This window comes from Diceros bicornis, chromosome 4 (assembly GCF_020826845.1).
Source record: "Diceros bicornis minor isolate mBicDic1 chromosome 4, mDicBic1.mat.cur, whole genome shotgun sequence".
Lineage (NCBI taxonomy): Eukaryota > Metazoa > Chordata > Mammalia > Perissodactyla > Rhinocerotidae > Diceros > Diceros bicornis.
The window spans coordinates 48,267,271-48,289,289 of record NC_080743.1 but is presented as its reverse complement, the minus strand read 5'-3'; the positions used below and the strand labels follow the sequence as shown (position 1 = coordinate 48,289,289).

General features: G+C 41.6%; 1 protein-coding gene across 1 annotated transcript in view; it reads left to right on the top strand.

Annotated features, from left to right (window-relative positions):
• CASQ2 (calsequestrin 2) overlaps nucleotides 1-22,019 on the top strand; it is a 60,111-nt gene that overhangs the window by 21,491 nt on the left and 16,601 nt on the right. The window contains exons 2-7 of the mRNA XM_058537231.1: nucleotides 73-157; nucleotides 2,912-3,012; nucleotides 4,497-4,608; nucleotides 11,647-11,720; nucleotides 16,019-16,149; nucleotides 17,575-17,620. Coding sequence (XP_058393214.1) covers nucleotides 73-157; nucleotides 2,912-3,012; nucleotides 4,497-4,608; nucleotides 11,647-11,720; nucleotides 16,019-16,149; nucleotides 17,575-17,620 — 549 coding nt within the window. The remainder of the gene's footprint in view (nucleotides 1-72; nucleotides 158-2,911; nucleotides 3,013-4,496; nucleotides 4,609-11,646; nucleotides 11,721-16,018; nucleotides 16,150-17,574; nucleotides 17,621-22,019) is intronic.

Here is a 22,019-nt window from a genome sequence, read left to right as displayed (position 1 = left end):
ATTATCCCCTGATATTTTCTACCATCTTTCTGCCCTCAGCCCGCTTACTCTCTGACTTGTCTTTCCCTTCAGCTTGTGGCCCAGGTCCTGGAACATAAAGCTATAGGCTTTGTGATGGTGGATGCCAAGAAAGAAGCCAAGCTTGCCAAGAAACTGGGTAAGTGTGATTTCTTGAGATATATCAGGAACACAGGTGTCTTGCAAAAAAATGTACAGTTTCATTTCTTCTTGCATTATAACTGGACTATTTTTAAATAAATATAAAATGATCCTGCATACCTTAGTCTTGGGTTGGGGAAGAGTTTCATGACAGTAAATATTGGCCTGAATTGAATAGTTTCACATCAATCATCTAATATTTCTTTGTATCAGTTCGTTGAAGAGAGTTTCTTCCTGCAGAAACTGACACTAAAGATTCCAACCTCAATTTTCAGCTCCTAGAGCAGGTTAAAAGGCTAGCTTCTCGTTCTCACCGCCATGGTGATCTCTCCGGGGGAGACCAAATCTCTGCTTCCATCACCTGTTATTTCCTTACCTCGTGGCTGGTACAAAAGATAGGATTAATCGTAGTGACTCTGGGGTGCCAGTGGTTTCCAAATTTCAGGGTAAATCCCAGCTGGGCAATATCACCAAGGACGAGAGGGAGGATTTAGATGAGGTACGGTTAAGTGACTATGCAGTGCAAGATGTAATCTCTTGTGTCAATATGTCACGCTTAAGTGCAGATGCACTTGAAGATTCTTACTCCTCTAATCCCAAGGAGAGCGAGTATAGGTAACTCCTCTGGTGTTCAAATACCCACACACATGTGCTGCCCATTTTGCTTTTTCTGCATGACCAGTGAAGAATGGCTATTAAAAAAATAGCAGGAGGTTATAAAACAGGACCTTTGAAGAAAGGTTAATTGGATTTGGAGTAGTAAGCACAGGGAAAAAGAAAGATTAGTGGTGGCTCAATAAATAGCTTCAAGGTACATGAAAGTTCATTACCATAGAGAATTAAAAACAGCTGTTTTCTATTTTATTTTCAAGAAGACCAGAGCTTTTTTTTTAAGATTTAAATTTTAGGACATAGCGTTTAAGTTAGACACAAGGAAGAACTCATGACTATAAAATGATAATTAATTATTAAAAATGTCTGGGGTATCTCTTTCCCTGGAGACAAATTAAGGAATTTTTTTTCCCCTTGAGCAGGGGAGCAAAATATGTTAAACTCTTTCCCTAGCCAAAAGTGATTTAATGAGTTCTTTCTCCTTCCCCAGCACCTCTTGATTCCCTAGTCTTCTCCTTTCCCATTGTTTTAATGAGAAGTTGAATTTGGGGGAATTTCTAGTAAATTTAGCTGGAGGAAAACACTAATGTTCCAGCCATCTAAAAATTTAGGAAGGACAAGTTGGCCAAGCGTTTGTAAGAATGGACTGGTGGATATTCTCCCAGTGGAGGGCGTGCTGGGGCTCCAATGTCTAAATAAACCTTTCTCCAAGCTCAGCCTGGAGGAACCTGGGCAGTTCTTTATATGATCCTCTGAGTTTGTAGGACAGTTGTATTTTCTGAAGCTGCTCCTTCGTCTTCACCCTCTCTTCCATTTGCCTGAGTTTGGTCTCCATCAGGCTGTGCCTGAACTAGTGCAGTAGCCTCCTGACTGGTTTTACTCAGAGAAAATCCAACAACAGGACACTGGCTGGTGCTCCCCATGGTCCCCTCTGTGATCAGTCATTCCCACTTCAAGGATACCTAGCACATTGCTCCTTTAGATTTACAAATGGTGCTCTGTTATGTGCCCAGGGCTCTTCAGATGTGCCCTGGGACACAGCAGGCAGTGGGCCAGACTTTCTTTCCCTAGAGGTTCTTCAGAAGAGTTCATTTGGAGAAAGCATTCTCCGGCTACTAGAGAGTTTGAAAACAATTAATCTAAGGAATTAAGGATGCCATGCAGTTGGACTAAAAGCCAGCCTCAGCTATTTAGCATTCCTGGGGGGAAATGCAGTTTTCCAGCAAACGTTTGTTAAAGTACACAGCATTATGCCGAGAGTGATGGAGAGTAGAAAAGAAGATACCGAACCTGCCCTTGCAGCATTATCAGCTAACTGGGAGAATAAGATGTGCAGAATTCAGCTGTAATAGAAAAGCAAGCTGTTCATTCTGGCCACAGACATTTATGGGGTGCCTAATGTGTCCAGGCTCTGTGCTAGGCACTGGGATACCAAGGTGATAGTGGTCCTACCCTTAGAGAGCTTACGTTAGAGTGAGTACCTGTAAATGGAGCTGAGAGAAGATCAACAGTGGCTAGGGAGATTGGGGTGGCCTTCTTGGGAAAAATGAGTCCTTAAGCTGAGACCTGAAGGAATTGACCAAGATGGACTGGGGGGTGGAGGTCACTCCAAATTTGGGGAACGAAGAGAACATCTGCGTAGAGAATCACGCTCTGTGACCTTTTCACATCAGCACGTGGGCAAGAAGCAAAGGGAGTACACAAGGATTAAGAAAGCCATTCTTAAAGGAGTGCAGGGCTACCCAAGGGAGAATGTGAAGGCTACGATTAGTGCTAGGTTGTGGAGGGACTTGAATGGCAGTCTAAGGAGTCAAGTGGGCAGTGGGCATTAAAACGTTTTGATAAGGAGAGTGGGGTCAGCAATATTTTTGGAAAATTAAAGCAGTGGTAGAGCGGAGAATAGACTTTTCTTGCAAGTTAAAGTCCAGTAGAATTGTTGGTTCCTGACTATTTCAATTTCAATTTCCACTTTGGGAGCCCCTCTGAAGTGTGGTTTCTAGGGAACTGATCCTGAGGTTAATGCTGGTTCCACTGATCATGACCCCACTGTCACCCAGGGACCCTGAGCCAGACCTCGGCCAACAAGATGGCTCTTCTTACGTCAGGATGACCTTGTCCTGGGGACTCTTGTTTCTTCCAGGTTTTGATGAAGAAGGAAGCTTGTATATTCTCAAGGGTGATCGCACAATTGAGTTTGATGGCGAGTTTGCAGCTGATGTCTTGGTGGAGTTTCTCTTGGACGTAAGCATTTATGCACAGTGGCCCTGCGTGGAGCTGTTTGGGTTCAAAGATAGGGGGAAGTAAAACCCCAAAGTAAGAGTAGAGAAACTAGCTAACTTGACCTGGTCAAAGACAGATTTCTCAGGCTTCACAAAAAACTGAGTGCCTGCATCTCAGCACCATTCACTTCTACTGGGAAGCTGGCCCTTAAGTCACCTTAGAAACAGTTTTATTAGTGACCAAAGGGTCACAAATCAGGACTTTGTGGCAGTAACATGTTAATTCTCTTAGCAATTATACACCAACATCCCCTGAAATCCCCCTGGCTTTGTTCTAGGGCTTCTGAAGAGGAGCTGGGGAGTGTGGGAAGGAGAGGTGGATCTTCCCCTGAAGATCAGTAGGGAGAGGAGTAACAATCAGCTGAGTTACCCTCAGGGCCCAATAAAATAGGCAGGGCTAATGAGCCCCCCAATATCACACTCCATCTCAGCCATGGAGGTACAACACCCTCAGATCCATATGCTCAGGCAAACAGAGGAACAAACACTATAAAAATATTTTATCCATAGATAAACTTACACTTTCAATAACAGCTGTGAAGTGAAATGCTTTTGAACACAGATTCCTGAACAGATAAGGGATACCAATACTGATGGTTCCCTATCTACCAGCTAGTCGACAGTGGCCTGTTGCCTCTTTTTCACAGTCTCAAAAACCCAGAGAGAGAGTCAGAAGTGAGTTGAAGGCCACCTCCTACAAAAAAGTGCCCATAGATTCTGCTTGCCCCTCTCATTGACCCATACCCACAAGCCCTAAAAAAGTTGAGAGGGCAACAGAACAACTCTGGGCCAACATGACACTGTCCTAGCTCTATCGGCTAAGTGAAGGCTTTCAGATGCACGTCACAAACTAGACTCAACTACCTTAAACAATGAGCAGTGTGATTGACCCACATACATGGAAGACCAGAGTGAGGGCAGATTTAGATTTGATCGAATCAGGACACTAACTCCATTTTTCTCTGTAAATCACAGAAAATGCTCTTTTCATTACGTTGGCTTTGTCCTCAAGCTGACTCTTCTCAAGTTGGTTATAAGATAGCCAGGAGCAGAAGCTGATACATCACATTTCCTCCAATGAGGGGAAAAACATTTGGCCTCCCATTGCTCTCTTAAAAGGAAAGGAGAAATTTCCCAAGGCCTTCAGCCAGTCTACCCTGGAGAGTCATTGGCCAGAATTGGGTTGTCTGCCATTCCTGAATCAATAACTGGCAAGAGAAATAGAATTGCCCCCAGACCAATCAGCTAACCCCTTGAGGTAAGGTCAGTTCCTCAAAAGGCACTACTGCTGAGCTCACTGGGGGATAGTGGGATGGATGCTGAGGCACCAAGCACAAAATCCATGACTTCCCTCCAAAGCACTCTACACATGTGCCTCATTTCCCCACTGGGCAAGGAACAGTTCTCTTATTTCAACATATTTTGTGTATGTGTGTGGTATTCCAGCTAATTGAAGATCCTGTGGAGATCATCAACAGCAAACTGGAAGTCCAAGCCTTTGAACGCATTGAGGACCAGATCAAACTCATTGGGTTTTTCAAGAGTCAGGACTCAGAATGTAAGTTGTCTGTCAACACCAGCCTGTCAGTCTAAAAGCTATTTTCCCAGCAATTTATAATAGATTATCCATAAAGAGGATGGGCCATCGGCATATCCTGTGCTGCGTAGAATAGAGGGAGAATCTTCCTTGCACCCTGTGCAATGGGACACGTGCAAAAAATTATGCAAAACAGGAAGAGGAGCTGAAAGAACATTAAAGACTGAGCCATGTTCTCTGGCCTTGAAGGGGAGTTGAGCGTTTTAAAGAAGAGAGAATAGCCCTTCCTCCACTTTTTCCACCTGCCCACCTACCAATGGGATTCTTCCCCCAAATGAGACAAATAGTGGGCTGTCTCCCTGACATTGGCAGCTCCCGTGGTCACCAGTTGGAGAGTTTCTCAGTCACTTGGACAGCATTAGAGGAAAATTGGGGTAGGGATGGGCTTAGCAGCTGCAGCACAATGTGGAAAATTGCTAGTCAAGCCCCGCTGACCACCGAGGCTGCCTGCAGTGGCACGGCCACACCCTGGGTATATTTCCTTTGAAAGCTTTGTGGCCAGGTTTTGGGTGGGCACAGAAACATACCATAGCATCACCACAACCCATACAGGGTGAGAGGGTGGTGGGTGGGAGTTAGGAAGAGTCAGGAAGAGAAGAGACCAGGAAGGCTAACTACTTGAGCACATTTTTTTAAACTGCTTTAGCAGCATGGACCCAATGAGTTAAGCTTTTTTCTGGTGTCTCAGCCTTGGAGGGAGGGAAAGTATTAGGGGGAGTAGGCATAACCAGGAAAGAGAATCTGGTTGCATTAGTACACGGGGGAGGTGAAAATAAGGGCTGATTACGACCATTTCTGGAAACTCCAAAATATTTTGAAATTACTTGCAAAGCTGTTTCTTTACCCCATCTGCCAACTGGCATCCTTAGTCATCTCATCGACAACCCACCAATTTTCTGTCTCCCACGACCCAAACTTAACTGTCTTCTCATTTTCTACATAAAAGCCTCTATTCACCCTCCTTAAGAGTGTGCTGGGGGAAGGAGGCTGGCCGGGAAGTTTCGCCCCCATTCTTCTTTAGGTGAATTTCTTTCAATTTTCACATTTCTATATAGATGCTGACTACTCTGGGGTGCTTCTCCTGCCCCCCTCACTTTCGCCTCTTTATTTCACTTCCTTCTATTTTCCTTTGTCTTTTTGTGTCTCCCCCCTCCCCCAATTGTTTCCATTCCTTTCCATCCTTCTATTTCTCTCTCCTCCCCCCTTAAGCTCAGGATAGCAGATAAGGAGAGAGGCAAAGTAAGATTGGGAAAAGAGGACGTCTTCCAGTTCCTATCTTCCCCTACCCTAAACTAATAACAGTAATAGCTCCATTTAATTAACACAAAACACCTGCCAGGGCCTATGCAGGAGCTTTATGTAGATGCCTTAATTTCATTCTCACAACCAGCTTGTGAGAGAGTTACCATTATTATCAGCGTTTTAATGATGAGGAAATAAAGGAACGGAAAGGTTGAATTAACTCACTCAGTATCACACAGCTAGCAAATAAATAGTAGAGTCAAGATTTAAATCCCAGGAATCCGATGTTAGAACTCATACCTTTACCACTGGGCTGTACTTTCCAGACTTCACAAGCTTGGTCAGGTCACGGCACACACAAAATGTGATGATGCCTGTACAACACATAGGAGTAAACTGGAAGAGATTTGGGCTTAGGGGGAAAAAACATTTTTTTACTTTCTTTATATAATATAATAATAATATACAAAATAATAAGAAAGATATCAAATATTGCATTGTAAAAATAAAATCTTTTTAGATTTTGAATGAGAATCTTGTGCTTGCCCCTAAGAATATAGCTTTTGATAATTAGGTTTTATGCTTGAAATAGCAACATGCCATTCCTGATGAAGGCTTTAAATAATCTCTCCAAATTCTTGATAGTCACCATTGGCAAGAGACTTTGCTTACACATGTGGATGGTGGCAAATGACAGGACAACATTCATTGCTTTTTCTTGGATTGATGAACAGTCTTTTTTCACCATTTAACAGAATTTAAGTAATCAACTCTCTAAATTGCCCTTCAAGGATGTAAGCATTCTTTCAATCTAACAGCTATTACTTTCCTGTTCATTGACAAATGTAGTGTGAATATTTCTTATGATAATTTGAATAGATTTCAAATCCAATTGAACTTTTTCATATTATGTATTTCATAATAATGATGAGGCATTTCCTTAGGAATACGCAGTATTGCTCTACTGCTCTTACAAATTTTTCTTAAAATTTAAATAATAAAGTTACTAGTGAGCCATTTCAACCTCCTTTTGAAGGTTGAATTTTTGCTTTTAAATTGATAAACTTTGTCAGTACGTTGTGTATTTCACATGGTCCTTGCAATTTTCAGTTAACTTCATTCAGGAGCTCAGCAAGGTCTAGCATGTTTTGAAGCCAATAATTTATCCTTCAAGAAGTTTTTCAAAGTGAGTATAATTCACAGTTTTTTTTCAATTCATGTCTTAGCTCGTAAACTCTCAATAAAACTCTCCTTAGACAGTTAGCCTGCTTTAGTGTGAAATAGCAGAGACAGGTCTTCTGAATCCATTTCTTCACCTAGAGGTAAAAAGAGAAGGGGATATGGAGGTTTAGATGTTATTGGGGTCACATTTTTTTATCACAACGTTTTATGTGGAATTCGGATCCACAGACAGAGTTTATATAACAAAGATTTTCTGTGAATAAATAACGCTTGAATCTCAAGATTTTCAGAATGAACTCAATGACAGTCTTTTTTTTTTTTTTTTTTGTGAGGAAGATCAGCCCTGAGCTAACATCCAATGCCAATCTTCCTCTTTTTTTTATCTGAGGAAGATTGGCCCTGGGCTGACAACCATGCCCACTTTCCTCTACTTTATATGGGACGCCGCCACAGCATGGCTTGACAAACTGTGGTCTGTGCGCGCCCAGGATCCGAACCTGCCAACCCTGGGCCACTGAAGCGGAGCGTGCACTTAACCGCTGCGCCACCAGGCCAGCCCCAATGACAATCTTTACACCTTCTTGTCATTACAGCCTCACCATCAGACATGAATTTGGGGGGTATTTCCAAAATCTGTTTCAAAGTGTTCATCTACTTCTTTGGATGTTTCATCCTCAAGAACTTGGTTTGGTTCTTCTTTGCAGGACAATTGTTGTTGTTCCAAGCATGTCTCAGCAGAGTTTCTTTCTAACTGGTGCTATTAACCATGTTCAGTTACTAATGTCTGTAGGCTCACCAGTCTATGAGACTATTTTGATATGGTCATCTTCTGGATCAGGGTTAAAAAAAACAAAAAACGTAAAAACAAAGACAAAAAGAAAAACTCTTGTTTTGGGTTTATTTTTTTTTGCTCCTGTCTAAACTTTAAAACACTTAAACCTTTTTTTCCCTTGAGATGAATGTTTTGTGTTAAGGAGCCAGCTTGGTTTGCAGTGTGGTACAATTTCTTATTTTGATGCTTCCACATAAACAAGATATTTAAGCTGAGGAAAAGAAAAATAATCAGTGCAGAGAAATCCAAATTTGAGATAATACTCATTATATTGCCTAATTAGTGACAAATGATTTTGGACTATTTTATCTTGTGAATATGAGGACTTTCCAGCAAATCCCTTACTGTGGGAAAATAAAATAATCTTAGAAATGAAATATAGTTAAACAAAAATACTTTAGAAAATTATAAGCCTTTATGGCTTCAGAAATTGGCTTTTTAAATAATGTATGTTACCCGCATTTTAAGACTTGGATAAATATCAAAAATTAAGCATAGAATAGGCATTTAAATGTTAAGTTTTATTTAATTCAATGTTAAAATTATGGAAAACTGACAAAATATAAATATTACTTTCATTCATGTATGATCAAAAATATTTTGAAAATTTGGCTTTCTGAAGCTGTAAAGGCCTACAGACACCTTTAATGAATTAATTTAATTAAATTATGTCCAATTACTATTTTTGAAAGAAATATTTTTTAATTTATAAAAACAAACAATAATACACTATTAAAATCCATCAAGAATCAGAGAGGTTAGTAGTTAATATCTATAGGCATTAGAAAAAAGAAAGAAAGAAGGAAGGAAGGGATAAATTAAATAATTCAGAAAATTAAGAAAATCAGTTTTATGCTCTTTAGGAATACCTCATACCAGATTATGTTAGTAATACTGATTATGATGACTATGAACATAAACGGATAGCAATCATACATTCCATTGATGTTCATGGAAAATATGAACATTAGAGTAAGTTAAATCAAAAGAAAAAAATTTTTAGAGTTTTACAAACCAAAAAATATCCCTGAAGACAAACAAACCTGGACTAAAGTAAACAATCACACTCTAAGAAGATTCAGTGGGGCAGTCAGGGGAGCAGCCTCTCTAGCTGTGTTGCTTGGTAAAGTCTTAGGCAGAAAATAATTGTTGTTGAACACAGGGAGTTTTTAGAGGGAGCCATTGCTTTCAAATATAATTTTAAATACTATAAAATTTTGAATGGTTGTAGAAAACATTTTGTAAGTTTTATCACCATAAATAAAAAATTTGTCTATCAAGCCATTTGTGATACACCTGTGGTTATCACACACCGACTGAAAGCATCATGGTGTTCTCCCAGACATCCGTGTTTCTCTGTCTGTTTCTTCTTGCCTTTGAAAAGAGGATGGGATCAGTGGGTGGGGAAGCTAGGAGCTGGTGAGGCACCCAGGGAAGCAGTTGTTGAGGATCCTGTATTTCTGATGTAGTTTGAGGATGATTGATCAAGGAAGTTTAATGGCACAGAGGTCATTGGCTTTGCAAATGATCTCAAGCTTTTCTATAGAGCAAAAACAATGGAGAGACAGTGGAGAAACTGGAAGAATTTAAAGCGGAGGTAGACTGGAATGGTCTTGGGAGAGAAAGATCCTAAGAGATTTGTGACCAAACTAGAAGGATCTGGAAGAACCAGGAGGCTACATCTTCCAGGGAGGTTGGGCATGAAGGTCCATATCCAGCTTGAGTGTGTAGCTATGGATGCTGGTGTTGAGAGAGCCTGACAAGAGCTTCCTGGGGAACTCAGCTGATGGTTAAGAATGCCAAACTAGGGACAATCTGGAGCTAAGGGGTCAATATCCAGTATGGAAAACCATCTGAGATGGAGAAAAATGGTGAGGAAATGTTAAGGTAAGTCTACAGTAAGCTAGAGGTTGAAGGCTGAACTGTTCAGGAACCTACTCCAGAAGGGGAAAGAAGTATCAAGGTAACTGGAGAGTCAGACTGGGAAAAGCCAGGAAGGAGCTGGTCAGCATCAAAACAAGACATGAGGGCAGAAAAAAGCCTCATGATCACAGGAGATCAGACAGAGTGGAAGACTAGACCAGGTTTCCTAGAAGACAACTGCCGTTTGGGTGAGTCTAAGGGTTTAACTACAATTTGAAGCACCAACCTGGGGTGTTAGCTTGCTCCACCTTTCTTCATCTTAAAAAGGATATAGACTGGCTCCCCAAAAGAAGGGAGTTCTCCTGACATGGGTCTAGGCCATGCTTTGCATCAGGTAGAAGTTCATGCAGGTGGGGAGAGGTCCATCAGGGACAAGGGGGTCAGGGAGGCAGGGAACAGAGCATTCTCATGGATCCCGCTGCTGCTTTAGACGGAGATAAATGATTTAGGTATGGCTTTAACCATTCCACTTTCTATACTCTCCCACCTCCCCTCTATTCATTCTCCAAATCTCCCCCCCATCTTCTTCCCCTCCAATCCTCTACCCCAACTATCAGGCTATATAACATATTTTCTGACAACCCAATTACTTTTATGAGAATGAGTTCAGGTGAATGTGTATCAGTATGTACAGATGATCTTGTAAATTTTTCAACCCTTCTCCCGTCTGTGCTTATTGCACTTACCTCTATTCTAGCAACTATCATATTGCATTGTGATTCTTTAAGGGCCCATAACCCTCCTTGGGCTGTGAGTCTTTGCGATTAGTGTCCTTGTCTTACTCGTCTTGGTGTCCCCTGAGCCAGCATTATTCTTGAAATGTTTTTGATTGAGTATTAGAAAATTCTGCATGCTCCCGGAATTCCAGCAAAAGCTTAATGCTCTGATGATTAAGGGATATGGAATTCCATGAAATGGAAAAAAGCTAATCTTCTTAAGAATGAATCATAGGATCATTGACTCTCAGGATTATAGACTTTATGCAGAATAATCACCAACACTGCCACCATTACCATTACCAATACCCTCACAACTAAGGTTTGAATATGAATGTCCTTACCAAGTAACTGTCTAGGTGGCATAAGGCACAGCATGGCCACACTCGCCTGGTCTCATGACTATTTTGACCAATTTAGACTCAAGTTTGGGACCAGAGTCAAGCATAGGCTTGATTAATTTTAAATCTTGCTCTCAAGTGATCAGAATAAAAAAAAGAAAACTTAAAACGAGGGAAAGAAAAACTGGGATTTACCAAAAGAGACCCTCCTGCTAAGAAATTTAAAATATTTCTGTGATGTCATTTTTGAGTGAGATTCCTTTATGTACAAAGGTGGATTTTCTTCTTACTTAGTGTTCATGTATACAGCAGGCTGCACTCTCTCTAGAGGGCACACTTATAACCAGCAGTGAGTTTGATTGAAAGAACTTTCTCTTCTGGTTTGGAATTTGACATTGATTTTTCTCTCTCTTGTCCTCTCTTGGTTACTTCTGTATTCTCCTTTCCATCTACAAATTTCCTAAAATGCATAAAAGTGTGGTAAAGAGCCTTTTTGGATGATTGAATGCCAGTCAATTCAAATTCCTTGGGGGAAACTGTGGGTTTAAATAATACCAAACAATTATCTATCTAAATAATATCTACTAAATAATAATAATTATTAATATTAATAATTATATTAGATGTTATATATTAATAATCATCTATTAAATAATCCAATCAGGATTAATTGGCTTCCCACTCTCTCTACATTATTAAAAAAGAGAAATTTCTGCAGTATGCATCTTGAAAATATCTCTCCATTTTATCTTTTTCCTCTTAGATTATAAGGCTTTTGAAGAGGCAGCTGAACACTTCCAGCCTTACATCAAATTTTTTGCTACCTTCGACAAAGGGGTAAGTTTCTATGAAACCTCAATTTGAACGCTTTTGTAGGCACAAATATTGAAGTTTGTACTTTCCACCACTTTTTCTTTTGGCAACATTAACCATCTTCCATCCATTAACACTTTCTCAAATGTTAGAAATAAGTCAGTAAATCACTATTGAATGAGAGATGAGAACAAAGATGATTAATTCAGAGGATGGAAGGATATTTCTGAAAACATCCAGTGAAAAGTGATGAACCATTCTTTATCACCTTGAACACTAAGAATGGGAAGTGTGTGAACCCAGGGTGTGCCGGGATGCTGGTCACTGCTTCCTTTTCGTTTAGAGCCATCCTCTCCCTTCCTGGGGTTGCATCCTTCCCCATCTACTGTGTTAGGATGGAGAATAGAATGGGGAGGAGCCCTGGGTGCTTCTGAATGTTACCTGCATCTTCAGGAGATGGCATTGATGTACTTGTCTTAATTCAGTTGCTCTTTATTTTCTGGATGTGTCAAGTGCTTTTATAACCCAAAGAACAGCAGAGCTAGAGGGACCTTGGATCAATGGGTAATTTATTGGGGGTCTACTGTGGTCCGAGTACTCCAGTCTGGCGCCAGTTGCTACTAAAATGGCTACTATTTATCGAGTGCATTCTGTACGTTGGGCACAATTTGATATGCTGCATTTATACTATCTCTACTCTTCTAAACTCCAAAAAGTATGAACTTCCACTTCCCAGATAAGGAAAAAAGATTTACAAAGGTTAAGTAATAGCCAGAGTCTCCAGCGAATTAATGGTAGTGCTGAGATCCCAATTTAGGATCATCTGTGCCCAAAACCTGTGCCCTTGCCTCTGTACCACACCATTATGTAGACGACTCTGTACCTGCCCTTGAGATTCAGGGCACATACCCACACACCCACACGCATACTCACATCCACACCCACATAACATACAACATACACATAGCATACCCAACACATACATACATAACACACACAACACACACATACATAATATATATAATATTATATAATATATAATAAATATATAAGTAATATATATAGTTACACAACACAAACATAACACACCTCCTCACGAACACCCACACTCACACTCGCACACATATAACAGCCCCAGTACACACACACACTCACATCCACACCCACACACATATAATTCACACACACCAAGTAAAAGCCATAAGTCACCGTATTTACTAGAACAAATAAATCTAGAACAAACTAAGTCCTGATTAAATTCAAGTAAAAGTTAATGAGCAAGTGGCCCACTGAGGAGTAAGGCAATTGGTGAGCAATGCTCATGGGCCTTTATACTATGAGGAGTTCAAGTATTCTGTGAAAAACAAGAGGAAGCCTGTAGGTGCTGAAGCACGGAAGGAGTATGATGAAAGGAGATTGCATTCAATTCATACATATATTGAACCATCTCTGTAGATATGACCCCTGTCTACAACCCAGAAGAGAAGTCTCTAATCTAAGTAATATAATCTAAACTTGAAGAAAGTTTACCCTAATTGGTTGGATTAGAGTTGAGAGAGATCTTGAGCAAGAATACCAAAAAAAATAATCACTGTCATTTATTAAGTGCTTTTTATGTGCCAGACTTTGTGCTAAGAGCTTTATGTATGTTTTCTCATTTAATCCTCTCACCACCCCATAAGAGAGGGATTAGTATTCTCCATCTACAGAGGATGAAACTGAGACCCTGAGAGATTAAGTGATTTGATCCTGGTCACATAGTTAGTGAGTAGTGAAGCTTAATATAATCTCAGGTCAGCCTGACTTCAAAGTCAGTGCTCTGTACTGCTGTACTCCAGAGAAGGAAGCGACACGTGTAAGATGCTCAGCTGGCGTCTGGTGCATAGTGAGCATTCAGTAAATGTTAGCTAGTACTGTTGTTGAGAAAAGGCAGTCTCTAAGCCCAGGAAGGTGGGGCTTGGGAGAGGATGTTGGTAGAGAAGGGGAGATACAGGGAAGCTAAGCTGAATACATCACTGATGTTTAGTTATGATGGGCCAGGAGTGACCACGGTGGCTCCTGGGAAAGAACTCATCTGAGGGAAGAGAGAGTCAGGCAGACAAGCTTGGCCAAGCAACAAAGCCTTAGTTCTTAGAAGGGTGGTCCCATGCTGAGTTCAGAGTAGTGTCTGCTTTCAGACGTGCCTCCCAGCCCAACCATATGGCCTCATGTCTGTGGCCCATGAAGAAGGGGAGGTCAGGCTATAATTAAAAACTCAGAAGGCTCTTCACCAAAAACTCTGTGAGACATTGAGTCATAAGTGCCCCTGTTCATGTAGCCTTGTGGGTGCATAACATTTAGTCATACGCTGCTTAACAATGGGGATACATCCTGAGAAATGCATCATTAGGCAATTTTGTCATTGTGCGAACATCAAAGAGTGTATTTACACAAACCTAGATAGTGTAGCCTACTACACCTAGGCTATATGGTACTAATGTTATGAGACCACCGTCGTATATGCAGTCTGTGGTTGACCAAAATGTCATTATGCAGCCATGACTGTAAGAAGAGAAAGGCACACTCTCTACCTCTATGTGGAACACAGAGGGAAGGGCTGTTGCACTGAGAGGATTTGATGCCATTTCAGACCCCCAGGAGCAGCAACCTGGAGTTGGTACCCCGGCAGAACTGGACTCAGCAGTATGGCTTTGTTGGTCATTGATCAGTGGTAGTGATGTTGCTACATTTTCTGATTTGGGGTCTACACTTTCAAGCAGGGTTAGACCCCCTCTCCTAGGTCAGCAAATCCCCTCAAAGTCAGAGTAAGATATAAGTAAAATTGTACAATAATAACGATAGTGATTTGGTGACAGCCCCCTATATGCCAAGTACCATGCTAGGTGCTCATGGAGACACTGGTTGTATAGTTGCTATACAACTGGTTGTATACTGGTTGTATAGTTGCTATTTTCACCCCCACACTCCCCACCTCATCATCCACACCACCCCCTACCCCGTAAAAGAGGGAACAAGTAAGAAAAACCCCACACATTCCTTCCTCTTAAAACAAAATCAACATGCCCGTAAAATCTCCTTTGACTGACTGTAGCTTTTAACACAGACTGTTTTCTATAGCTCTGAATAGGATGCTGGAGTTTCATGCCCTTAAGTACTGTCAGAAATGTCTTGGAATATAGTGACCTGTAATTAATGGCAATTGATGACGAAAGCCATACGGATACCAGCGTTTGCTCAGAATGGACCTCCTTGTGTAACGGCTTATGTAACACCCGGTTCCTCCCCCTCCCGAATTAGTCACCAGTGCCCTGGGCCTCTGCACCGTTGGTTACCACCACAGGGCGTCAGCTCTTAGGCAATTCCTCTTTAGTTTCAAGGGAACCACTGTTCATCCCTGTGCTTTCTTGGACCATAGCTCTGAACTAGAAAAGAATGGCATTTGGTTTTCTACACAGCATTGCACATTCCAGGCCTCTCCAATCATTTCACAAAAAGAGGTCTGAGTTCAGCAGCCCTGCAGGCGAACACAGCAACCATTCTGCCCTGACAACAGACAGTGTGGCCACTTTAATCAAGAGAGGAGATGTCATCCAGGCTACGGGTTGGCTCCCTGAGCTTTTTATCTGGTATGGGGTGAGCAACTCATCCTGGCTTGCTGAGTACTCTCCCAGTTTTAGCACTGAAAGCCTGAATCTCAGGAAACCCCTCCACTCTGGACAAAGCAGGATGGTTGGTCACCTTATGACTGTTAAAACAGCAGGCAGTTCCTAGAGGCTGAGAAACCATCAGACGAGCCCAGGACTGAGAGATAACCCTAGGGCCAGTGCTTCAACCCAAACAGCAAGTAGGGTTTGTGAGCTGATCAAGGACAGTTTTATGGGTTGGCCTCTGATTCTGAGTGCCTGTATGCTTTAAATGGTTTCCATCAATTGCCTATTCTATCAAAATTGATTCAATTAAATCCATACAATCCAGGACACTGAGCATGCTCTGTTGACATTTGCTTCCTCCTCCACCCCTGGCAAATACAGTGGAGTGATGGTGACAGTAGAATTAAATTTCCCACTTTTCATTCCGACTGCTCCCTGCCCCTGCTTGGACCGCTTTTGCCAGATAGGTTTTTTCTCCCTATCTGTCCTTCTTTGGTCAGTCCAGTTAGACTTTAGGTGATGAGTTCCTATCACTTCAACATTTAAGTTAAAACTGTACATACACTCTCGTGTCTTTGCCAGAGAACACACATACTTCTTATAGACGGACAACCCACTGCTACTCTAAACTAGCATTCAAGGAAACTATTGTCTTATTTCTGATTATTACAGGTTGCAAAGAAATTGTCCTTGAAGATGAATGAGGTTGACTTCTATGAGCCATTTATGGATGAGCCCGTTGCCATCCCCAACAAACCCTACACAGAAGAGGAGCTCGTAGAGTTTGTGAAGGAGCACCAAAGGTGCCCCAGATGGCATGCAGGGGATTGTGGGGGTGGTGGTGGGCTCCAGGGTCTGGGGAATAGAGGAGGGCCACTCAGTCTTGACATTTCAGACCCCCAGGAGCAGCAACCTGGAGTTGGTACCCCGGCAGAACTGGACTCAGCAGTATGGCTTTGTTGGTCGTTGATCAGTGGTAGTGATGTTGCTACATTTTCTGATTTGGGGTCTACACTTTCAAGCAGGGTTAGACCCCCTCTCCCAGGTCAGCAAATCCCCTCAAAGTCAGAGTAAGATATAAGTAAAATTGTACAATAATAACGATAGTGATTTGGTGACAGCCCCCTATATGCCAAGTACCATGCTAGGTGCTCATGGAAGCTATTTTATCTAATCTTCAACACTTTTACAGTTCAAGGAATTGGTCTCAGAGTAGTTAAGTAACTTAGTCAAGGGTGAACATTCTATACATAGAACTTCTGGGAGAGAAATATTTGATACCACTTGGAGTAGCTCTAGCATAGATTAGTCAACTTTTTCTGTACAGGGCCAGATAGTAAATATTTCAGGCTTTGTGGGCCAGATGGTCTCTGTTGCAACTTCTTAATTCTTTTGGCAGTAAATGTGAAAGCAGCCATGGACAATATGTAAACAAATGGATGTAGCTATGTCCTAATAAAAGTTTATTTATAAAAACAGGAGGCACTGGCTGGATTTGGTCCACCAGCTGTAGTTTGCTGACCCCTGCTCTTGAGGGAAAGACAATATTAGAACATGGAACATGGTAGTGGGATCACCACCTTGCCCACCTATCCTCCTGACACGTGCTCATATAAGTTCATTGAACCTGGGCACTATGATTCCATCACCCAGTCAGTCTTAGTCCCTACAGGGAGGCAGTACTTGGAGGAACAAATATCAACAAGTCTAACACTATTTGCCAACATTCAAAAAGAAATGAAACCATGAGCAATATATAAATCCTCCCTACTCCTCCAAACATCCCTAAAGGACTTTTGGTGGATGACCCTGATGATAAAACAGCTACAGTTCTGAGTTAGGAAAACCAAGACTTCCTGTTTTCTCTCCCAGGTCTCCTCATTCTGGGCATTCTCTGGGTTCTCAGGAGTGGTATCTGACTGTGAGGAGGGAAATGGCTTCTTGCCCTGGGAATGAGCTGACCCTGTACCCTCTGACCAATTGTTTGTAATAGACTTTATAACTGTTGGATCAAATGGGTCTATGAAGAGGCTGAGAGCATCGGGCTCAGCCCTCAGTGTGACACAGCAGGGTAGATCTGCTCTGTCTCCTCAGGGGAGAAACCGGTTTGCAGAGCTCCTCATGCTCTTGCAAATGAACCAACATCTCGTTTTACATTCCTTATGCTGAGACTGCACTGTCTGCCTTGGTAGTCCCTACTCAAGGAAGTTCATCTTTTTTCTTTTCAGACCCACTCTACGTCGCCTGCGCCCAGAAGATATGTTTGAAACATGGGTAAGAAAGTGGCAAACTCTTTCTGCCATGTAGAGATGGGTATATTCCCCAAGAGGAATACTCCTTTGAGTCCCAAAACTCAAACCAAGTCTTATTTGGCTGGGGTGGATGTCTGGATAGTGGAGTATTTGAAACATGGACAACGTCTCTCTCAATTGAACCCAGTTCTCCTTGGATCCAGCTTAATCCTCTTTGGTCTACCCACTAGGCAAAATTACTCTGTCTCTGAGTTCATTTCCTACAGTGACTACTGGCTTCCATCAGTTGGCTGCCAGAGACCCAGGGTAACATAGTGGAAGGAGCTCAGGCTATGGAGTCACAGAGACTTGGGTTCAAGTCCAGAATCTGCCACCAAGTAACTTTGCATCCTACATTGAGTCATGTGATCTTTCTGAGCTTTAGTTTCTGCATCTGAACTCAAGGCTTTCTGTAAGGATGAGTAGATTGAAGAGCCCAGGACATGGTAGGTAGGTGCTTGATTAATGAATGGTAGCTGTTTTTATAAATATCAACCCAAGGCGCTGGAAAGCGCTGGGTCGGATTGTCCCATAGGTCTAGGTCATAGATAGTATGTCAGATGGATCAAATGGTATTAGAAAGAGGGCTTTGGAGATACACCCCCCACCCCACCCCGGCTTTATACAAAATTCTGGAAACAATAACAACCAAAGTCTGTGGAGCATTTTTTAAAGCATTTCATGTATCCTTTTACTTGGCTCTTTCAACAGCTCTAAAAAGTGATGTAAAACAAGAATTATTTCAGCCCCATTTTACATGAGGAAACTGCTGATCATATGGATTAAATTAATCACTCAAGGATATATAACTAATAAGTATTAGATCCTGGGACTTAAATTTAGGCCATCTAGAGCCAAATCTCATGTTCTGTCGAATATACCTCCCTAGAGTGGGCCATGTCCTCATAAGGCACCATTTTTTGAGGGGGTGGGGGGCCGTGCAGAGAAAGGGATTAACATGGAAGCATTTATTTATTAATTCTTTAATTCAGAGTCTAAAGTGACAGATGAACAGAATCATGGAGTAACTTGACACTTCTTGTTTCACTGGCGTGTAACTTATTCGGATGTCTGAAGGTAGAACACACATTTCACACTGAAGGGCAAATAGTCCAGTCTAGAGGAGTGGACTATTTAAGAACAACACAGCATAATAGAAACATATTTTCCTAACATTTAAACCTTTCAAAAATTTAACCTTTAAAAGGTCTTGTTATTAGATTTAAAAATAAACAAGGGTATAACAATGCTTTAAATATAATATTCCTTTTTAAAATATTTTTACTTTTCCATTAAAATAATTGCAGACTTACAAAAATAGTACAAAGAATTCCATTATCTCTTTACCCAGATTCTCAAATGTTAACATTTTACCGCCGTTGCTTTATCACGCTCTCTTGATAGAGAGATAGATATAGATTATTTTCCTGAACTGTCTGAGAGTAAGTAGCAGATACAATTCCCCTTTACTCCTGAATACTTTCAGATGTTTTATAAAAACAAAGACTTTCTCTTACACAACCACAGTATACTCATCAAAATCAGGATAATAATACTAATACAATCCTACTATCCCATCTATGGACTTTATTCAAATTGACCAGTTGTCCCACTGATGTCCTCTACAGCAAAAGAAAAAATTTTTTTCCTGGCCCAGGGTCCAATCCTGGATGGCACACTTGCATTTGGTTGTTATGTTTCTTTAGTTGCCTTTAATCTGGAATAGGTTCTTGGTCTTTGTCTTTCATGACACAGGGTAGCATTTTAAATTGAGAGTGATTATTATGGTTACATTCTGCTATGCCTTTATCCTTAGTTCTTTTTTTCAGTTTCTCCGTCTCTAAGAGATAAGTCTCAATTATCTAGTCTCCTGGAAGGGAGAGACTACGAAATTTAGAACCCTCCTCTCAGGACTTCCCTCACTGACACAGCAGTATCACATCCAAGACCACCACACCATAGCGGGAAATGTCCTGCCCCTCTCCCCACCACAAACACCCCCAACACCCCACACTGCCCTTAGAAATGCTCCCTTTGACCGTATCAGAAGCAGGTGTTCAGAAAGAAAGGTCGCTCTCTAACTTCATTGGAACTCATTCTCTGCTTTCTTTTCACTTAATGAATAAGTTACAGCTTTAGCTATAATATAAAATAACAGTGATGGCTCATATTTTCCACATTACTATATATTCAATTGTTTTCTAACTGGGAAGGGTTGAGTCGTGAATTTAACCAGGTAGAGAAAAGGGCAGCTAGACTGCGTTACTACTTTCCAGCATCCCATCATGCAATACCCACGTGGCTTCTCCAGAAGCCCGAGCCGTGCTCTCATCCAAGTCTCCAATTAGGGACGAAGGCAAGACAAGCCCTCCAGGGTCACCTTTACGTCCTGAAAAGGGAGAAGCAGAAATCAATCTGTCAGAAGGATCTCTGGGAGCTACTCTCCCTACCGCGACCCCATCACCCATGCCTACCCAGGAGGGCACCACTCCAAAAGAACAGCATCTCCATGGGCCACATGGCCGCAGCAACTTAAACCACACGTGTTGGGGAGAATGACCAGTTAATGAACTTAGAAGTCTTTATCTTCAACCCCCACTTCCCTAGTCATTGCAAAATATTAAATAAGATGGGAAAACTAGGTAGGGCTAAAGCAGCTATTGACCTTCTTGTGTCCCCAACTGTGCAGGTTTTTTTTGTTTTTTGTTTTTGTTTTTTGTGAGGAAGACCAGCCCTGAGCTAACATCCAATGCCAATCCTCCTCTTTTTTGCTGAGGAAGACTGGCCCTGTGCTAACATCTGTGCCCATCTTCCTCCACTTTATATGGGACGCTGCCACAGCATGGCTTAACAAGTGGTGTGTCGGTGCGTGCCTGGGATCTGAGCCAGCGAATCCCGGGCCGCCGCAGTGGAGCGCACGCACTTAACCGCTTGCACCACCGGGCCAGCCCCCAACTGTGCAGGTTTTTAAAGTAACAAATCACAGAAAACACATAATTTACTATTACTAAAGAAATTGGTGCTTAGCAATATTTGCTGTATGTAAAGCAGATAGCTATTTATTTATTTAGAATATTCAAAGAATGTCAACGTGGGGCAGGGTGGTCCAGACCTAGTGCTGACCTGTCCTTCTCCTTTGAGATTCCACCTTCTCGCTGGCTTTGCATCCCGACAAATGGTCACCCAGAGTCCTGGGCAAAAGCCCACAGGGATGGGAGTCTGCAATTCCTTCTAAAAGAATCCTCCCTCTGTTGCAATGGTGAAGTAGTTCCAAGAGGGGGCCAGGGACCTCCTGATGAGCCCCTGTGTCACTCCATTGTGTCTTAATTGGGGAATCTGCTAGTTTTACCTGCATTTTTTTCTCCGCATTTCTTCATTCAGCATGAGAACAACCATTAACAGAGACTGGAAGGAAACAGAGCCAAATATGAACATTGGTAATATAGCTGGTTGGTGGGTAATTGATGTTTAGTTTCTTCTTGGTATCTCTAATATTTTCTTCAAGAGGTATATAAGATTTTTATCACCGTACTCTTTCTTTTAAGTCAATAGACATTGAGAAGAACCTATTACATTGTGCTAAGCATGGAGGTTATAACAATGAACATTGCTGTGCTGTCCTTAGGCAGGCAGGGTTGAGTAGATGAAACAGTCTCAAAACATCTAACACCAGTCCAGTATGCTCGCTGCCACGCCAGAGGGATATACAAAGTGCTAGGGAATCTAGAGTAAGGTGTTCACCAAAGTAACTCCCAAATTTCCACTTCTTTTGGAGACCTGGGGCTCAGTCAGTTATAGAAAGTCCTTATAGAAATGACCATTATCAGCCTCTTTTACCTTAAGCAAGAGTCATTGACTTGACTTTGCAACATCTTCTGCAAACTCTGCAGGGAACAGTAGATTCATGGAGCCTATTCTGCTGCTGTTGGTGATATCAAGGAGGAAAATTTTTTCATTTATCCTCTTAGTTCAGTATTAGAGGTCTGAAAATTAAACTGACAAATGATAGATTAGCAAGAGAAAAAACAGTTTTAATTACCTATTTATGCATGAGAATTCACAAAGAAATGTGACTGCAAGAGGGGCTTATATACTGTCTTCGTAGGGGATTGGAAGGGGCAGAGGGGCACTTCTGGGAGAATAAATTTAGAAAGGGAGAGAAAAAGGATGCTTAAGGAAAAACAAATGACTTTTTGGAAAGACAAATGGGCCCTTAGAAGAATAGATGGGAGATATGATCATTTTGTGATAATGTCTGTCTGAGACGAGAAGGTTAGAGCTGCTCCTGGGGAGTGGATTTATGACAATTGAGTTCTTTTGGGAGACTATGCTTTTAGGCAGATAAGGAATTTCAGGGATTCAAATGTCTTCAGCTCAAAATA